General features: G+C 39.2%; 1 protein-coding gene across 4 annotated transcripts in view; it reads left to right on the top strand.

Moving 5' to 3' along the window:
• RHOBTB3 (Rho related BTB domain containing 3) overlaps positions 1-15,697 on the top strand; it is an 83,503-nt gene that overhangs the window by 46,682 nt on the left and 21,124 nt on the right. The window contains exons 11-12 of one of the 4 annotated variants that reach the window (XM_082458115.1): positions 6-102; positions 10,316-10,831. In XM_082458115.1, coding sequence (XP_082314241.1) covers positions 6-102; positions 10,316-10,350 — 132 coding nt within the window. In that variant the 3' untranslated portion in view covers positions 10,351-10,831. The other 3 variants (XM_082458113.1, XM_082458112.1, XM_082458114.1) reach the window with 3 other exon arrangements.

Genomic DNA, 15,697 nt, shown 5'->3' with positions numbered 1-15,697 from the left:
TGCAGTTTCACCACTCTGATTGCCTCTCAACCTGGCTGCTTCATTTCATTGCCACTAACTACCTCATCTTCAGTCAGAAGCCTGAATTTCAGGATCTTTCAGGTAGATTGTTACTTAATGTTTTTGGAATGAAAAACCTTTACGTTCTTTGTTCTTGGATTTGAGACATAATTTATAGGAATAGTAGTTTTTAAAAATAAAAAGTCAGTGTAAGACATTCCTTTTAAGTACGCAGCGTGGTAACTGAGGACACTGACAGTAACCAGTGTTTCATGAGAAGCTTGACCTGTGTTACACAAGAAGTTTTCTAGTGATTGTTTCATAGCTCCCATCCATTTTTATGTGCACTTTTTTCTGAAGTAGAGAGAGAAGGGGGCCTCACATGACATTTGGTTGTGATAAATGAGATTTGGTTTTAAACACCTAAGTGAGAAGCAAAATGTAAATAGTACAGCTTTTTAAATTTTCTTCTTAAAAAGAAAAAATTACCTCTAGTATATAGTTCTGTTGTACTGGTATCTCCTGTCTCTACAGGAGTCCATTATATCATTCGGCAATCACAATTTTTTATTGATCAAAGAGTGGTGCAAAATTTACTGAGCAGAGAGTATACTTAATGTGATTTTTTTAAGGTAAATTATAAAGATTAAAACCAATCAAAGGGTGAGCTTCTGAGTGCTGCATAAGATGAAAGAAAATGAAAATAGAAGAGTCATCAAAGTAGACAGTTTAGATACAATGGTTTGCTCATGTTATTGCCTAGAATAGACCCAAGGAATAATCAAGATAAAGGGAGAAGGAAATTAAAGATCTCCTAGTCAAGTAGTTGCAAACTCTAAGTGGAGAAACCTCCTTGGCGATGATGCCCGCAGTTCTTGTGAGGTGGGGGCAGAGAGCGGGGTGGGTGGCGCAGAAGAGGGAGAGGGGAGGAGAGGCTAGCGCTTGCTGTTCTTGGACTCCTCCCTGCCACCTTCATCCAGAGGGGTTCCACTTTGCTCTGCTGAGATCTTAGAATTCTATGTAAAATTTTGCTTGTAAAAGAGAATCTGCTGCTAGAAGAGGTGAGCATCTCTGGTTTCATTCAGCTGTTCATTGCATATTTAAGGAAACCAAGAAACAGACAGTCAGTTTTTGGCAGATGTATTCAGCCAGTCAACAAACATTGTATGCCTATTGGGAGGCTGTTTACATAGAATTTAACTATTAGTGCAGAAGAGTAACATAATAAATCATAGCAGGACAATAGATATTTATTAACCATTTACTTTGTGCAAGAAACAAAGTTCATTCATAAACATAAGGCATACTTCCCCTTGCTGTTGTTAGTAAGGGCATTCTTACACAGTTATTCTTTAAGGAGGCAATTAAAAATGAAATAAATGAACATTTTGATTTTAGGATCGCCTTTATTATGCCACCTGAGGTCACCTTCATTTGTAAAAGACGAGTCAGATGATTTTCTACTTACTATTTTGTGTAGACATGTGATACACATAGAGTACTATTACAACCTTGGGGGAAGGATGCTCTCTAAATCCTTTGAGTTATTAATCTTTATTTTATACTGATACTTATACAATTGCCTATAAAGTATGTTATGACCACCTGGCACAGTGAGAAGCAGGACTCCAGGGTGTAAGTTGAGAAGGCAGGGTAAGAAAATGAGGCTGTGTCAGTGATTGTCTTATGTTCCTTTGATGGGAATTAAAACAGTATCCTGAGTGCTCTGATTTAGCAGTGCTTGTTCATGTCCAGGACCTGCTGTGATGTGTCCTTTTGGGCAGAGAAAAAGAAAGCCCCTCTGGATAAGGGAGAATTTGATAATCTGTATCAGCAGTCATAAACTGGCAGTCTATGGGTTGAATGTAACTTGCTAAGGGATTTTATTTGGACCACATGGTATTATAATTTTTTTAGTGTCAATATTAAAAATGGTAACATGTCACATTTGAAAATCCAAATTTCTGGCTTCTTTTGACAAAGCTGGAAGATCTGGCTTCTCTGGGCCCATCTTCCCACATGGCAACAACCTGGAACTGAGCAGTGGCTACTCATTTAAAGGCGCGTGTCCTCTCCATGGTGCCATAGTCTCCTCTCCTCCCTGTTGCCTGACTCTTGTCCTACCTCACATGGTCACTTGAAATTGAAAAGGGTTCTTGTCACAGTCTCTTTACAGCTTCCTTAAAGAATTGCTCATTTTCAACTTCAAAAATCATCAAATTATTATTGGAATTCTATGAAATGTTTTCCCTTAACTGGGAATTTTTCTTCTTTAGAGGTGTAGAAATTTAAAAGTGGGACTGGAAAAGATCTCAGGTTAATGCTGGCACCGATACATCAGAACTTAGTGAAATAGTTCATTAAATACTAGGCATATTTTATATACTGGACTCTTATACGAAAACAAACAGCAATGCACAGGAATATGTTACCCTTGGCATTTATGGATTCGTTATTCTCACAGTTTAATTTATCTCAATATTATGTTATATATTATGGAGTTTTTTGTCTCGTTTTGATTTTTGCTGGCTACCAGAGCTCATCTCTGACAAGTTTTCTCTGTTTTTTTGCTTTTGTTTTTTAAATCTTAACTGAGGGAGCAGCCTTGTGTCACCTTTGCTCCCTAATGAAACCTACAACTAATTTCCCTGGGCAGCTAGGTTGTTTCTTCTTATCCAGGCCCTGCAGCCTGGATCAAGACCTTGTTAATACAAATTATAATAGATGGGGTCAAACAGTAGATGGAGAAGTGGAAACTGACTTAGCAGAAGCAAACCTAAGTGCCCACAGAAGGGAATACTGATGAGAAGCAAACTGATTCACCCAGCAGAATACTGTAAAGCCTTAGAAATTTGAGGTACCTGGCATTTCAGAAAGCAGGATGAGGCTTGGGGCTGAAAGCCATAGGATTAGTTGAATGCTTTTGCTACACTCCATCCCACCCAGGCAGGCAAGTGCTTCTCCCTCATCATCACAGGAGTTTGGAGGTTTATTCCTGGATAAGTTAAGCCAAAAAAGTTATAGAATCATGAGCTCAGAGTATAGCTGAGATTGGGGCAAGGAGCTGGACTGAAAACAGAGATCATGTGAAAGTGTCACATTATATAGTAACCCTCCAGCCTTCTTCCCATATCCAGGTTCTGGAATTCTGGCAGCCGGGTATTTGACTCCCACCTTGACTACCACTTTGACACTCATACTCTGGGCATGAAATTGAAGCATCCTTCCCTGACCTCACATAAAAAGCTGTAGGTGCAGTCATTTGAGAATTCTCTCAGTTAACCCAATGGATATCTGTTCAGTTGTGCTACAGTGTATTCCACCAGTCAGCAAGTCCTGCCCATGCCCAAAAGATTTCCAAACAGTTTTCTAGCATCTCACTCTTAAATATAAAGAGGCCAACTGAGGGTCAACAGATATTTGAGGCAGTGTCCAATGTGAAAGATGAATACCAAAAACAAAACAAAATGAATAAAAACAGAAGAGAAGGAACTTACAAGAACAAAGAGTAGAAGAAAACCTTAAAAAAAACCCTATAATTAATATCCTCAAAGAATAAGAGATATACATTCATAAAACAGGGATAGAATGTTATAAAAAAGAAACAATATTCATAGAGACAGAGTATATAGAATGGTGGTTGCTGGGACTTGGGGGAAGGGGAAACGGAGTTGTTTGATGGGTATAGAGTTTTAGTTTTGCAGGATGAAAAGAGTTCTGGAGATTGGTTGACAACAATGTGAATGTACTTAACACTAATGAACTATACACTTAAAAACAGTTAAGATGGAAAAACAAAAAAAAAATAGTTAAGATGGTAAATTTTATATTATGTGTATTTTACCATAATTTTAAAAAAACAATAAAAGAACAAGAAGTTGCTCTTGAAAATTAGGATAGCAAAATTGAAACCATAACAAAAAAACCAAACAACTAAATAAATAAAAGAGTAGAAAGATAAAGGTAAGGAAATCTAGAAAGTAGGACAAAAAGGATGAAGAGACAGAGAAAGGTTTTTTAAAAAAGTTGGAGGCTCAATGTGGGAGGTGAAGTATCTCAGTAATAAAAGTTAATACAAGAAGAAAAAAGAAAAACAATGCTGAGGAGGAAACTGTCAAAGAAATAATACAAGAAGTTATCCCAGTACTGAGGAACTGAGTCAACAGATTAAAAGGCTCTGCTAAGTGCTCAGCTTAATGAATAACAAGGTCTATCACTGGGCCATGCAGGAACACCGACTATAAATAGAAAAATCTAGACGTTTACAGAATAAAAAACCCCACAGATCACTTATCAGCGACCATGAATCTGAATGGTAGTAGAGTTCTTAACAGCCTTGGAAACTAGAAAGCAGTGGAGTACTGTCTTCAACATACTGAGGGAAAATTTTCAACCTAGAATTCCATACCAAACCAAATGATCTATTGGGTGTAAGGACAGATTAAAGACGTTTCATCACAAGCAAGGTCTCAAAAATACTTCTTATGTATACTCCGCTTCAGGAAGCTAATAAAAGTTGTGCTTCACCAAAACTAGAGAAAACAGAGCGAAGAATCTGGAGTCCAGGAGTGGAGGGATCCAGTGCAAAAGCATGAAGCAGGCATAGAAGGCAAGAGGGTACAGGGCTCTGAAGAGAGGGGTCTCCAGGGCAACACCACCACCACCCCCATAGGAATGGCTAGATCCTCTGATAACTGTGGCCCCGTGGAAAACAGAATTGAGAGGACTTCAAAGAGTTTGGAAGGTTGAGTTAGCTACAAAGAAAACTAATTAAAGGAAGAAAACTAAAACAGTATATAATTGTGAATCACAGAATAACATAAATACTGATGACTGAGGGGAGGGGAGGAAGTATACAGCAGAGCTTGGATCTCACCTCTTACATAGGAAACCAATAGTTAATATCGAAACTTGATCCCAAATAAAATATATTCAATTAATATTCTTTTTCTGAAACTTTTAGTGGAAGAACGCAGTTTTGTTGAAAAGCACAGATGGCCATCAAATATGTACTTGAAGCAGCTTGCGGAATACAGGAAGTATATTCACTCCCGGAAATGTCGTTGCTTAGTAATGTAACCCTGGAGTTTTTATATACACACACTTTTTCTTGTTATTATGAAGAATGGGGTACTTCTGGGTTCTAGGAAAATTCCTGTGACTGCAACCAATATGGGAGTTAAAAAAAAAAATCACCATACAGCTTAATGTGCTTATTAGTTCTTATTGAAAAAAACTACTATTATGATCTTAAAAGGGAACAAAATATACCATAGGCTAAAATTAAGACTTCACCTGACTATATAAGGCTGTGTACAGCTATTTTTCCCTTTAAGATGCCCTATTGGTTTAGTGATATTAATACCCCTTCCATTTAAGAAATGTTTAAATTTTTAAAAAATCATGTAGGATTAATACAGAAATTTCATCATGTCTGAATAATTGCTCTATTAAAATAAGGGCCTTTTAAAGACCCAGTATGACTGTTTCTATAGTGAGAAATCTAGAAGACTGATCAGGCTGAGATCTTAGGAATAGAAATTTGCCTAGGATTTTGAAAGCGAAATGCCATTTCATTCCAAATCAATGGTAGTGTTTGAACCATAATGGAAAAAAAAATCTGTTTTTTATCTGAACAATCCAGCTGAGCCACCTTGTCTCTCCCCTGGGATTCTGATTAGGCAAGAAATCTATGGAGGACTGGCTTTGTGGCCATGTAACCTGTGTGCTTACACAAGGCCCCCTGCTTAGAAGGGCCCCATGCTTGGTTCAGTGCCCTGCGATCGCCATCTTAAAATTTGTAATAATGTTTGAAGAAGGGCCCTGCATTTTCACTCTGTACTGGGCCCCCCAGATTATGCCTATCTCCTAGCAGGGTATGTTTTCTTGCTCAAACGTTATTATCTCTGAAAGCAGAAAAGAGGCACTGACATCAAGGAAAGAGAAGGAAGCTTGCTGAGGGAAGAGATCACATGGGGTTTCCCCCATGGGAAAGTCTGTACCACCCATGGCCTCCCTCCTCTGCCACCTCTGCTGGCAAGTGAGAAATGCATCATGTTGGTTTCACTTTGTAACACTCACAATTCTGGCACTACACAGATGAATACTTTCTTGATCATTCTCTAAGACCAGGATGTTGGTAAAAGTGACTGATCAGTGTGACTTTAATATGCACTTATAAAAATGCTCGTAGGAAAAGACGCTTTCTAGAGAATTTGCAATCAAAGGCTCAAGAGTTTTTCTTCTTTCAGTGTATTTACTAAGATTAGGATATCAGTGGCTTGAAGTGTGTGAATTCTTTCTGAGGACTGAAAGGGTATTTGATGAGGAATAGCATGAATCTTGTCCTTCAAGATTATCTAATAAGTTCAGAGAAAGGATATAAATCAAGACTTGTTACATGTAGAGAAAATGGTACTAAGATAGAGGACAAAATTCTAGTTTCTCTTGTATCACATGTCAACAGAAACAATTACATCAGAAGCTCACAAGCTGAGAGATGGAAAACCACATTACTTTGTTGTTAGCATCATTTTCATCTGTAATTTGGTATTGGAATATATTTTTCTTTTAATTTCCAGTGACTTTAGAATACACATAGTTTTTCCGACTGTTCAAAGGTTTGATTAAACAGTTTTATACCATAGTATAGACACAGTACTATACAGTTAGTCCTTGGATGTATACCAACACTGTCAGAGTAAAAAACAGTAAAAATCCCCTACAAATATCTTACAAGAAACCTAATTTTAATTGGATTGTGTTGATAAATATTACTGGAATGCATTTTTTATTTTTTGTATTTAACTCACTTGAGCTAATCAACTATTGACAAATTCCACTTGACAAAGATTAGCATTGGAAAGAATAGATACTGTAGTAGATTTTTAGAAATTCATTCACATTTAAGGCCTTTTAAAATGCAGTGATAGCCTTTTGCTTTTCATAAGCATTTTCTTACCCCTGCATTAATTACAGCACTTAAAATTCTAAGTCAGTCTTAACTTTTAATCTAGGAAATTAAAAAATATAAGTTCTAAAGCAAAATATTTTCTTGAAAATACTATTTAGCATTTCAGTAGACCATAGATAGTTTCTAGGTTGTTGGACAAAAGTGGAAGTTGGGTTTGGGAGCTGGTGCTCTGTTGGTGCTGTGCATGTAGTTTTTATTATGAAAGTTCTTTGCCACCTGTGAGTGACTCAAACACCCGGATGTCACAGCTCTCCTGGGCTAGTCAGAACAGTAATCAAATTAGACTAGACTCTTCAATACCTTTGAATTAACTCAATTTAAAATAACAAGAATTTTTTTTTAGAAAAAACCTTACAGACTATCTTGGAGAAATGAGTGCTCTTTTTGAGTTTTTTCTAATTGAAAGATTATTTCTAGATTAATGTATGCTTTGTGCTGATCTCTGCTTCAATATATTTACCAATCATTTTAATTAGAGAAGATACTGTATGGTAGAACTAAGGCTTTTTCTTTCTGGGCCAGGTTTTCACCTTATATAACCCTTGTATACTCCTGACTACTCTGTGTTCATATTGTAGAGAGTAGGCTTATAATATAGAAGGTTCAGTAACATAGCTGAAATTCACCCTTTCTAAGCCAGCATGGTGGCTTCATATGGGCAGAAGCAGAAAACTGAAGAATTGGATAAATTTGACTGCCAAGACAGCTGAACTTTTCAAATGTAGTTTTAAAAACTACAGTACACTGATATAGCTAATTAGACAAAACGTCCTCAAGAGTATTTTATTTAATTTAAGGCATCTGTTTAATTCAATCTTTAATAATTTTGCAAAGAAGGGTATGTGTGTATTTTAATATAGCCTGACCTGAATTTATATGTTTTTAGTTTTAGTATTTAACATTTTTGTAACAAATAAACCTTTTTTTAAAACAAGTTCAACACAGTGTCATGTAGTTATTTTCACCTTGTTGAATTGCTGAAGTTAACTTTGGGAATTCTGCCTTGTATTTCTCGAGCATAATTATGCTTCATGAAAACCACTATGCATAAAATATTTAGAATGCTGTTGATATGTTAGATGTGTGTGATGAGATAAAGAAATTTATATTACCTTTAACAGCTGGTAGCAGAATTTCTCTTAACAAAAATAACTGCAATTATTTAGAAGAATGCTTTGATAATTATGTAGCCTAGAAATGAGCCCTTATAGGCTTTAGTGTTGGCTGGGGGCAAGACTTTTGAGAAATGGAGAAGCAACTTCACATAATAGAGGGTTGAGAATTTGGATCTTTCCAACAAAATGAAAAGGCAACCTACTGAATGGGAGAAAGTATTTCCAAGTCATATGTCTGGTAAAGTGTTAGTATCCAAAATATGTAAAGAACTCATACAACTCAACAGCAAAAAAACCAAATAATCCAAATAAAAATATGCAGAGGTTCTGAATAGACATTTTTCCAAAGAAGACATACAGATGGCCAAGAGGTACATGAAGAGATTCTCAAGACCATTAATTTTCAGAGAAATGCAAATCAAAATCACAATGAGGTATCACCTCCCACCTGTCAGAATGGCTATCATCAAAAAGACAAGAAATAACAGGTGTTAGCGAGGATGTGGAGAAAAGGGAACCATTGTGCACTGTAGGTGGAGAGGTAAATTGGTGCAACCACTATGGAAAACAGTATGGAGGTTTCTCAAAAACTTAAAAATAGAACTACCATATGATCCAGCATTTCCACTTCTGGGTGTTTATCTGAAGAAGATGAAAATACTAACTCAAAAAGATGTCTGTACTCCTGTGTTCATTATTTACAATAGCCAAGATATGGGAACAACCTAAGTATCCATCAATGGATGAATGGATAAAGAAAATGTGCTATATATATACACACAATGGCATATTATTTGGCCATAAAGTATAAAATCTTGCTATTTGTGACAACATGGATGGACCTTGAAGACATTATGCTGAGTGAAAAAAGACAGAGAAAGACACATACCATATAATCTCACATATATATGGAATCTTAAACAAACTAAAACCCCCCAAAAAACTAAGCTCATAGATTTAGAGAACATATTGGTTCTCTAAGGCAAGGGATGGGGGGAGTGTGAAATGGGTGAAGGGGATCAAAAGATGCAAATTTCCACTTACAAAATTGGTCAGGAGGATATAATGTACAGCATGGTGACTATAGTTAATATTACTATACTGTATATTTGGAAGCTAAGAGAATAGATTTTAAAAGTTCTCATCACAAGGAAAAAAATTTGTAACTATGTATGGCAATGGATTTTTTTTTAACATCTTTATTGGAGTATAATTGCTTTACAGTGGTGTGTTAGTTTCTGCTTTATAACAAAGTGAAATCAGCTATACATATACATATATCCCCATATCTCTTCCTTCTTGTGTCTCCCTCCCACACTCCCTATCCCACCCCTCTAGGTGGTCACAAAGCACCGAGCTGATCTCCCTGTGCTATGAGGCTGCTTCCCACTAGCTATCTATTTTACATGTGGTAGTGTATATATGTCCATGCCACTCTCTCACTTCATCCCAGCTTACCCTTCCCCCTCCCCGTGTCCTCAAGTCCGGCAGTGGATGTTAACTAGACTTTCTGTGGTGATCATTTTGCAGTATATGCACATATCATTATGTTGTATACCTGAAACTAATATAATGTTATATGTCAATTATATCTCAATTTTTAAAAATTAGACCTTTCCAGGATGGAGGAGCCCAGGTAGGAGGGGGAGAGAGACCAGGCAGCCATAACATGAGGATGGAATGTGTGCTATATAATACAACAACTCCTCCCTAGAAGTTTCCTAAATTGTCAGTTAAGTTTCCTAAACCCATAAAGGCCTCCACAGTTCCATTGGAATTCCGTTCCTAACACAAATCTGACCTGGGAACGTACCCTTCTAGAAAACTCCCATTGCTTATTAAGGAACCTCCACAGTCCTCACTGCCAGCAAGGCCTTTCCTAACCTAGCCCCATCTTTTCTGCCTTGACAAGTAGAACTGTCCATCCAGATGTCTGTGTACGTGCACACTTCATGCTCTTCCCATGGCTTGGGTTGTGTTGCCGTTTCCTGTCTACTTTGCAAACTCCAGCATATGCTGTAGAGTCCCACTTATATTATCGTACCTCTTTTGCTTTCCATGACTCTCCCAGGAAGAATTAGTTGCTTCTGCATGTGTCTTTCCTTAGCTCTTTATTCGTACCTTTCTTATGGCAGTTATTGCATTTTAGGTATTTACGTATTGGTGGGCTCTCCATGGTAATAACTTGAGGGCAGGTATCATGTCTTGATTTATCTTTGTGACCCAGATGGTTGGCTGAATGGGGAGTTGATGAACAGATAGACTGGAAGAGTGGTAGATCATTGAGGGGATGCAGAACATATACAAAATGATCTTGGGGACACTTCTGCCTGGGAGTCTCCATTGGAGGTTAGTGTGGTGCTCCAAGGACAATGATGCTTCAAGGACAAAGGACGACCCTGCCTGAAAAAGTGTCAGTGTTACACCCAATACCGGACTCTTAATCACCCTCCCCACCATGTTGCGATGGTTACAAAATTCCTGAGCCCACCTGGGCAACGGGACCTGTCCCAAATAAGGAAAGGCATCTGGCCTGTCCCACTCCCACCCTATAGAAGGAAGGTATATGTGCCTCGACCAATCAGTAAACGAAATTTTCACCTCAGACCATTCTTTTGTCTTCTGGCTGTAAAAACTGATCAATAGCACATGTTTGGGCTCGACTCTCCCAGACTACTAGCAAGTTGGCCTGCTGTTCTGGCAGTGCCCTTTCCCGCTAATAAATTCTATCTTCTTTACATTCTGCCTTGTGTCTGGAAATTCATTTCCAACCCACGTTCAGACCACGACAGTTAGCAGTGAGATGGGCTGTGGGGGACAGAAAAGTTTCTGTTGTGCGTAACGAAGGGGAAACAACTCCAAAGTTACACATAATGTTAACTGCATACAAATAATTTCCCTGGCATGAGCTGGCTGTGTTCTCAAAATCTTAATTGTCCTGCTCTACTGTCACAGCTTAATGTTCAGTAATGATCAGATTATTATGAGAGTATCTGAGATTCTCTTACATGTTCAGAGCAAAGAGCTCTCTTATTTACTCCTATTTAAGAAAATACAATTTAGTAGACACAATATATTACTTACTTTAAAAAATTAAGTGAAAAGGAGATGGGATCTCAGCCCCTCTTCGTCTGTTGGCAACTTGGACTGGAAAGTCCGCAGAACTCTTTAACTCAAAACAAACTAACCAAAACTGAACCAGTAACTTTTCCTTAAAGGCTGAGCTTAGTCCTTCATCCAGGACTTAGTGCTTATCTTGTTTTGTTCACATCCAAGCCAAATGGTGCATCCTTTTATCTTGTTTCTTCTTCCCCTAGTAACTGCATCACCACTAAAACACTTTTCTCTTAATACTTATAACTCCTGTTACTCCAGAGTTCCCAGTGGTTTAGTCTCTGATGTGTCATGTTCAAGCAGAACAGCCAAACATTATTTAAAAGGTTTCTCTTTTTTTTTATATTTTAATGTTGTCATTTTGTGATAGGTAATATATTTACCTGGCTCAAAATACTATAAAAAGTATACTTTGGGAAGAGAGTTCTTGCTCCAATCTCTGTCCCCCATCACCCCATTTCCCACATTCCCATAGGTGATCACCTTCATTTGTTTTTTATGCATCATTACAGTGTTTATTTATGGGAGTACAGGCAAAGGAAAATGCATAGTCTCATCTTTCTCCCTATGGTCAACAGAATAATGCCCTCCCTCCAACATCCACATCCTAATCCCCCAAACCTGTGAATGTTACCTTTCATGGCAAAAGGGATTTTGCAGGCATGATTTCGTTAAGACTCTGGATAAGGGAAGATTATCCTGAGTGGTTCATTTTGATCCCAAGGGCCGTTAAAAGAGGGAGGCAGTAGAGCAAGAGGAGAGGAGGCAACTGGGGATGAGAGATTTAAAGACGGTACCATTTGAAGATAGAGGAAGGGGTCATGAGTCAAGGGAGAAGGACTGCCTCTAAAGCTGGAAAAGGCAACGAACTGATGCCAAACCCTGGCCTCTGTGCACCGGCACCAAATTGAATCTCGGAGAGAGAGTTCTGGGTGAAGTAGAAGAGAATAGCTATATTACTTTGCCAGGCAAAGGGGGCCACAGCGGGCTAATACCCTCAAAACAGTGTGTCCCATCCCAGGGCGGGGTGGGGGGGGCAGGTGGGGAGGGTGAGGGTTGTGAGGAGTCTTATAGTCAAGGGGCGGGATTTCTGATAAGGATCAGGGTGCGTGCAGGGCCTGCATCCCTTCAATCTAGAGATCATCTGGCATCCGGTGATCCCGTGATCTGTGGTTCTCAGGATATTGAACTGTGACCTTCTTTCTGGAATGAAGAATGCTTCATCGAGTAGTTAACATCTTCCATTTGTTGGGTGGGGGTTTTAGTTCTGCAGAAGAGCTCAAAGGTACTGTTCTGTGTATCCTTGAGGGGAACCAGGACCCTGCCCCAAGGCTACACTGTTGTTTCTTGACTGCTCCTCCCTTGTCTCTACATTCTCTCACTTCCCTGATTAGCAACTGTTTGAGGCTGCCCTTTAGAACTCAGGAAAGGTCATAGAGGCTGAATGAAGCCTATTTCCTACAAACAGGAAATAGGGGACTAGAAAGACTTTCATGCCCTGGAGCCCCATTCGGTCCTGCCTGGTTTCAGAATTCTCCCTTCAGAGCCTACAGAAGGAAGGAACCCTGCTGACATCCTGACTTTAGCCCAGTCAGACTGATTTTGAACTCCTGACCCCCAAAACTATAAGACAATCAATCTGTATTGTTTTAAAGCCATTAAGTTTATGATCATTTGTTAAAGCAGCAAAAGGAAACAAATATACCCCTTTTCTTATATAAAGATGACATGAATTATATCCTTTGTTCTCTTTAAGGAGGATTGGGTGGGTCTCAATACCTTGAACATTAGTAATTCATGAAACCGGTTGTTCTCAAACTGTAGCCGTCATCAAATCACCTGAAGGGCTTTTAAAAACAGAACCTGGGACTTCCCTGGCAGTCCAGTGGTCAAGACTTCGCCTTCCAGTGGAGGGGGTGTGGGTTCGATCCCTGGTCGGGGAGCCAAGATCCCACATGCCTCATGGCCAAGAACCCAAGACATAATACAGAAGCAATATTGTAACAAATTCAATAAAGACGGTCCACATTTTTTAAAAAGTTTAAATAAATAAAATAAAAACAGAACCCTGGACCCCAGCCCCAGAGTTCTGATTTTGTCAGTCTTGGTTGGGCCTTGAGAACCCACTAAACAATTCCATGTCTCTTGGGTCTGAAGCACCCAACTACTCCAGGGCTCCCTCCTCCATCAGTTTAACTTGACTTCTAGACCCATGTCCCTCCCTGTCCTCTTGATAGTTCTTCTGGCTCTTTCACCTTCCCTTCATTTTGCTAATTCTCCTTCATAAGAGTTTGACCAAAAGACCAGAGTTTCACCCTGAGGCCTGGGCCTGTGGAGCAGTCAGGCAGAGCAGAGCTTCCCAGGATGATTTCTGCTGGTTGGGGAAGCGATGAGGGAGGTTTCAGGAGGTGGGGGTCTCGACTCAGACACTCTCAGAATCACACAGTAGGCCTGCAGGCCTCAGCTCGCACTGCCGTTGACCTTCCAGTCGTCTGTCGAGCTTGGGATTTCTTTAGGCTTATGCTGAGTACTGGGCCTTTTACCCTGTTGTCCAACAGATGATACAGGGCTGGGAATTCTCAGTGAATTAATGTAAAATTAAATTCTGAAAGGACTTAGAAACAGCCCTATATGCACTTTTAAACAGGAAATCTGAGTCCATCAATCTTTTCTGTTTATAATGACAGATTTTACTACTATCTCAGAATCTACTTTATTTCCTGAAAATTGTCTACCTTTTTATTATCTTCCAATTTAAAAAATATATATTCACCTTCCCTGTAAGAATTAGAAACAATATTGGAGCACAATCATAAATAAATAATGTTTTTTACTCTGGAGGGCCTCATAGGACAAAGTTTGGTTAAACCAGTTTTGTGAGCCCTGGGAATTCTTCTTATAGGCAGCAGGTGACCACTGTCCCCTCACACAGGCTTGCTTCCAACTTCTGAGTGCTTTTCTCTTCCTCCTCTTGAATGGAAGTATCTTCCTTTTGCTTGTACTTTAGTAAGTTTAAGGCTATTGAAAAATAACTACAAACTCCTCAGTTGCAGTTTTCATAAAATTAAAATTTATGTAGACTATATATTTTCCTAGAAATCTCTTGTCTAATTCTCTCCCCAGGGTCACCTGGGTAACTGGACACATCACTGTTCTTGGGTCTTATGGCCCCTTTGTTGGAAGAGCAGTAGGGTGGTTTTTCTAAATTTATAGTGACTTTCTCTGAGGAATGAATTGCCTCAGAGTAAATTAGGACATTTTGGTCTAGAGTAACTACATACCAAAGTCCTTGAGAGGCTATGGGTAAAACCCCTGGTAATAAGGTAGAAAGGCAGATTACAGTGCTGCAATGTCCAGGTACGGTTCACATGCTTTCCTTGACTTAGAAAGAAGAAGTTAGGATAATTTCCTTTGCAAGAATTCAAACGTAAAGATGATCACTTAAAGTAGGTACCCACCACCACCACAACAACAAAAACAACACCTTCTCTTTTATATTCCTCACTATTTTTCATGGATATGGTAAGAAAGGCTGATCTTGTATGGGACCTTAGTATTAGTAGGCATCTGATTGTATTTTACTTCATTTTTATTTGTCTTTTATCACCATTTCCAAAACATAATAGTTGCTTCAGAAATGTCTGTTGAATGTAATGGGGCACAGTTGATGGAGAACCCAGCAGAGTTACTGGCCTCCAAGTTGACAGTGTTGACTGCTGTGGCCCAGGGGCCCCATTTCTGCTTAGGGACCAAGGAACTTGACCAGAGGTTTGGCCCCAGGGAGGGGCAGAGAAGTCACTCAAAACAGAAACAGAGTGAGGCCCCACTCTCAAGGGACTTCAAGGGCAGGGCCTTCAGAAGGGGTTGAGTGTGGAAGGACAGGAGACATCCGAGGGATAACTTCAGGAGACTTTGGGGCTCGTGTCCTGCAGGCAGAGATGTAATTGAGTGAAATTTCTGTTACTACTGTTTATAGCTGTTATTATTAATTTCTGTTACTACTGTTTATACTGTTTATAAGCTGGGGAGGCTTGGGGAAATTGAAGTACTATTTATTATTTCAGCATTACTATTTATTGCCCTTTTACTAAGTGCCAGGCATTTTGCATATGTTATTTCCTCTTCAAAAAGATAACATATAGCACAGAAAAGTCGTCTGGTGAGGTGATTAAACACCAGTGGCGAAACCAGATTGCCCGGATTGACTCAGATCCCGGCTCCACCTCTTACCGTGTGACCTCAGATAGGTGAGGTAGGCTCTCTCTGGACTTTGCTCATTTATAAAATGGAGCTAATGGACGTAGCAAACTCGTAGGTTCACTGGGAGGAGTAAATGAGGTCATACGTGTAAAGGGCTGAAACCAGTGTCTCGCGCAGAGTTAGAGCTCTGTAAGGATTAGTATGATCACGTTATCCCAGCAATCATGTGAGCAAGGTGCTCTGAGTATCTCCATTCTAGCATGAGCACAGTGAGTGACGGCCTAAGGCCACGTAG

Source organism: Balaenoptera physalus (assembly GCF_965194825.1).
Source record: "Balaenoptera physalus genome assembly, chromosome: 3".
NCBI lineage: Eukaryota > Metazoa > Chordata > Mammalia > Artiodactyla > Balaenopteridae > Balaenoptera > Balaenoptera physalus.
Note: the sequence above shows the minus strand (reverse complement) of the source record. Positions and strands in the feature narration are given on the sequence as shown.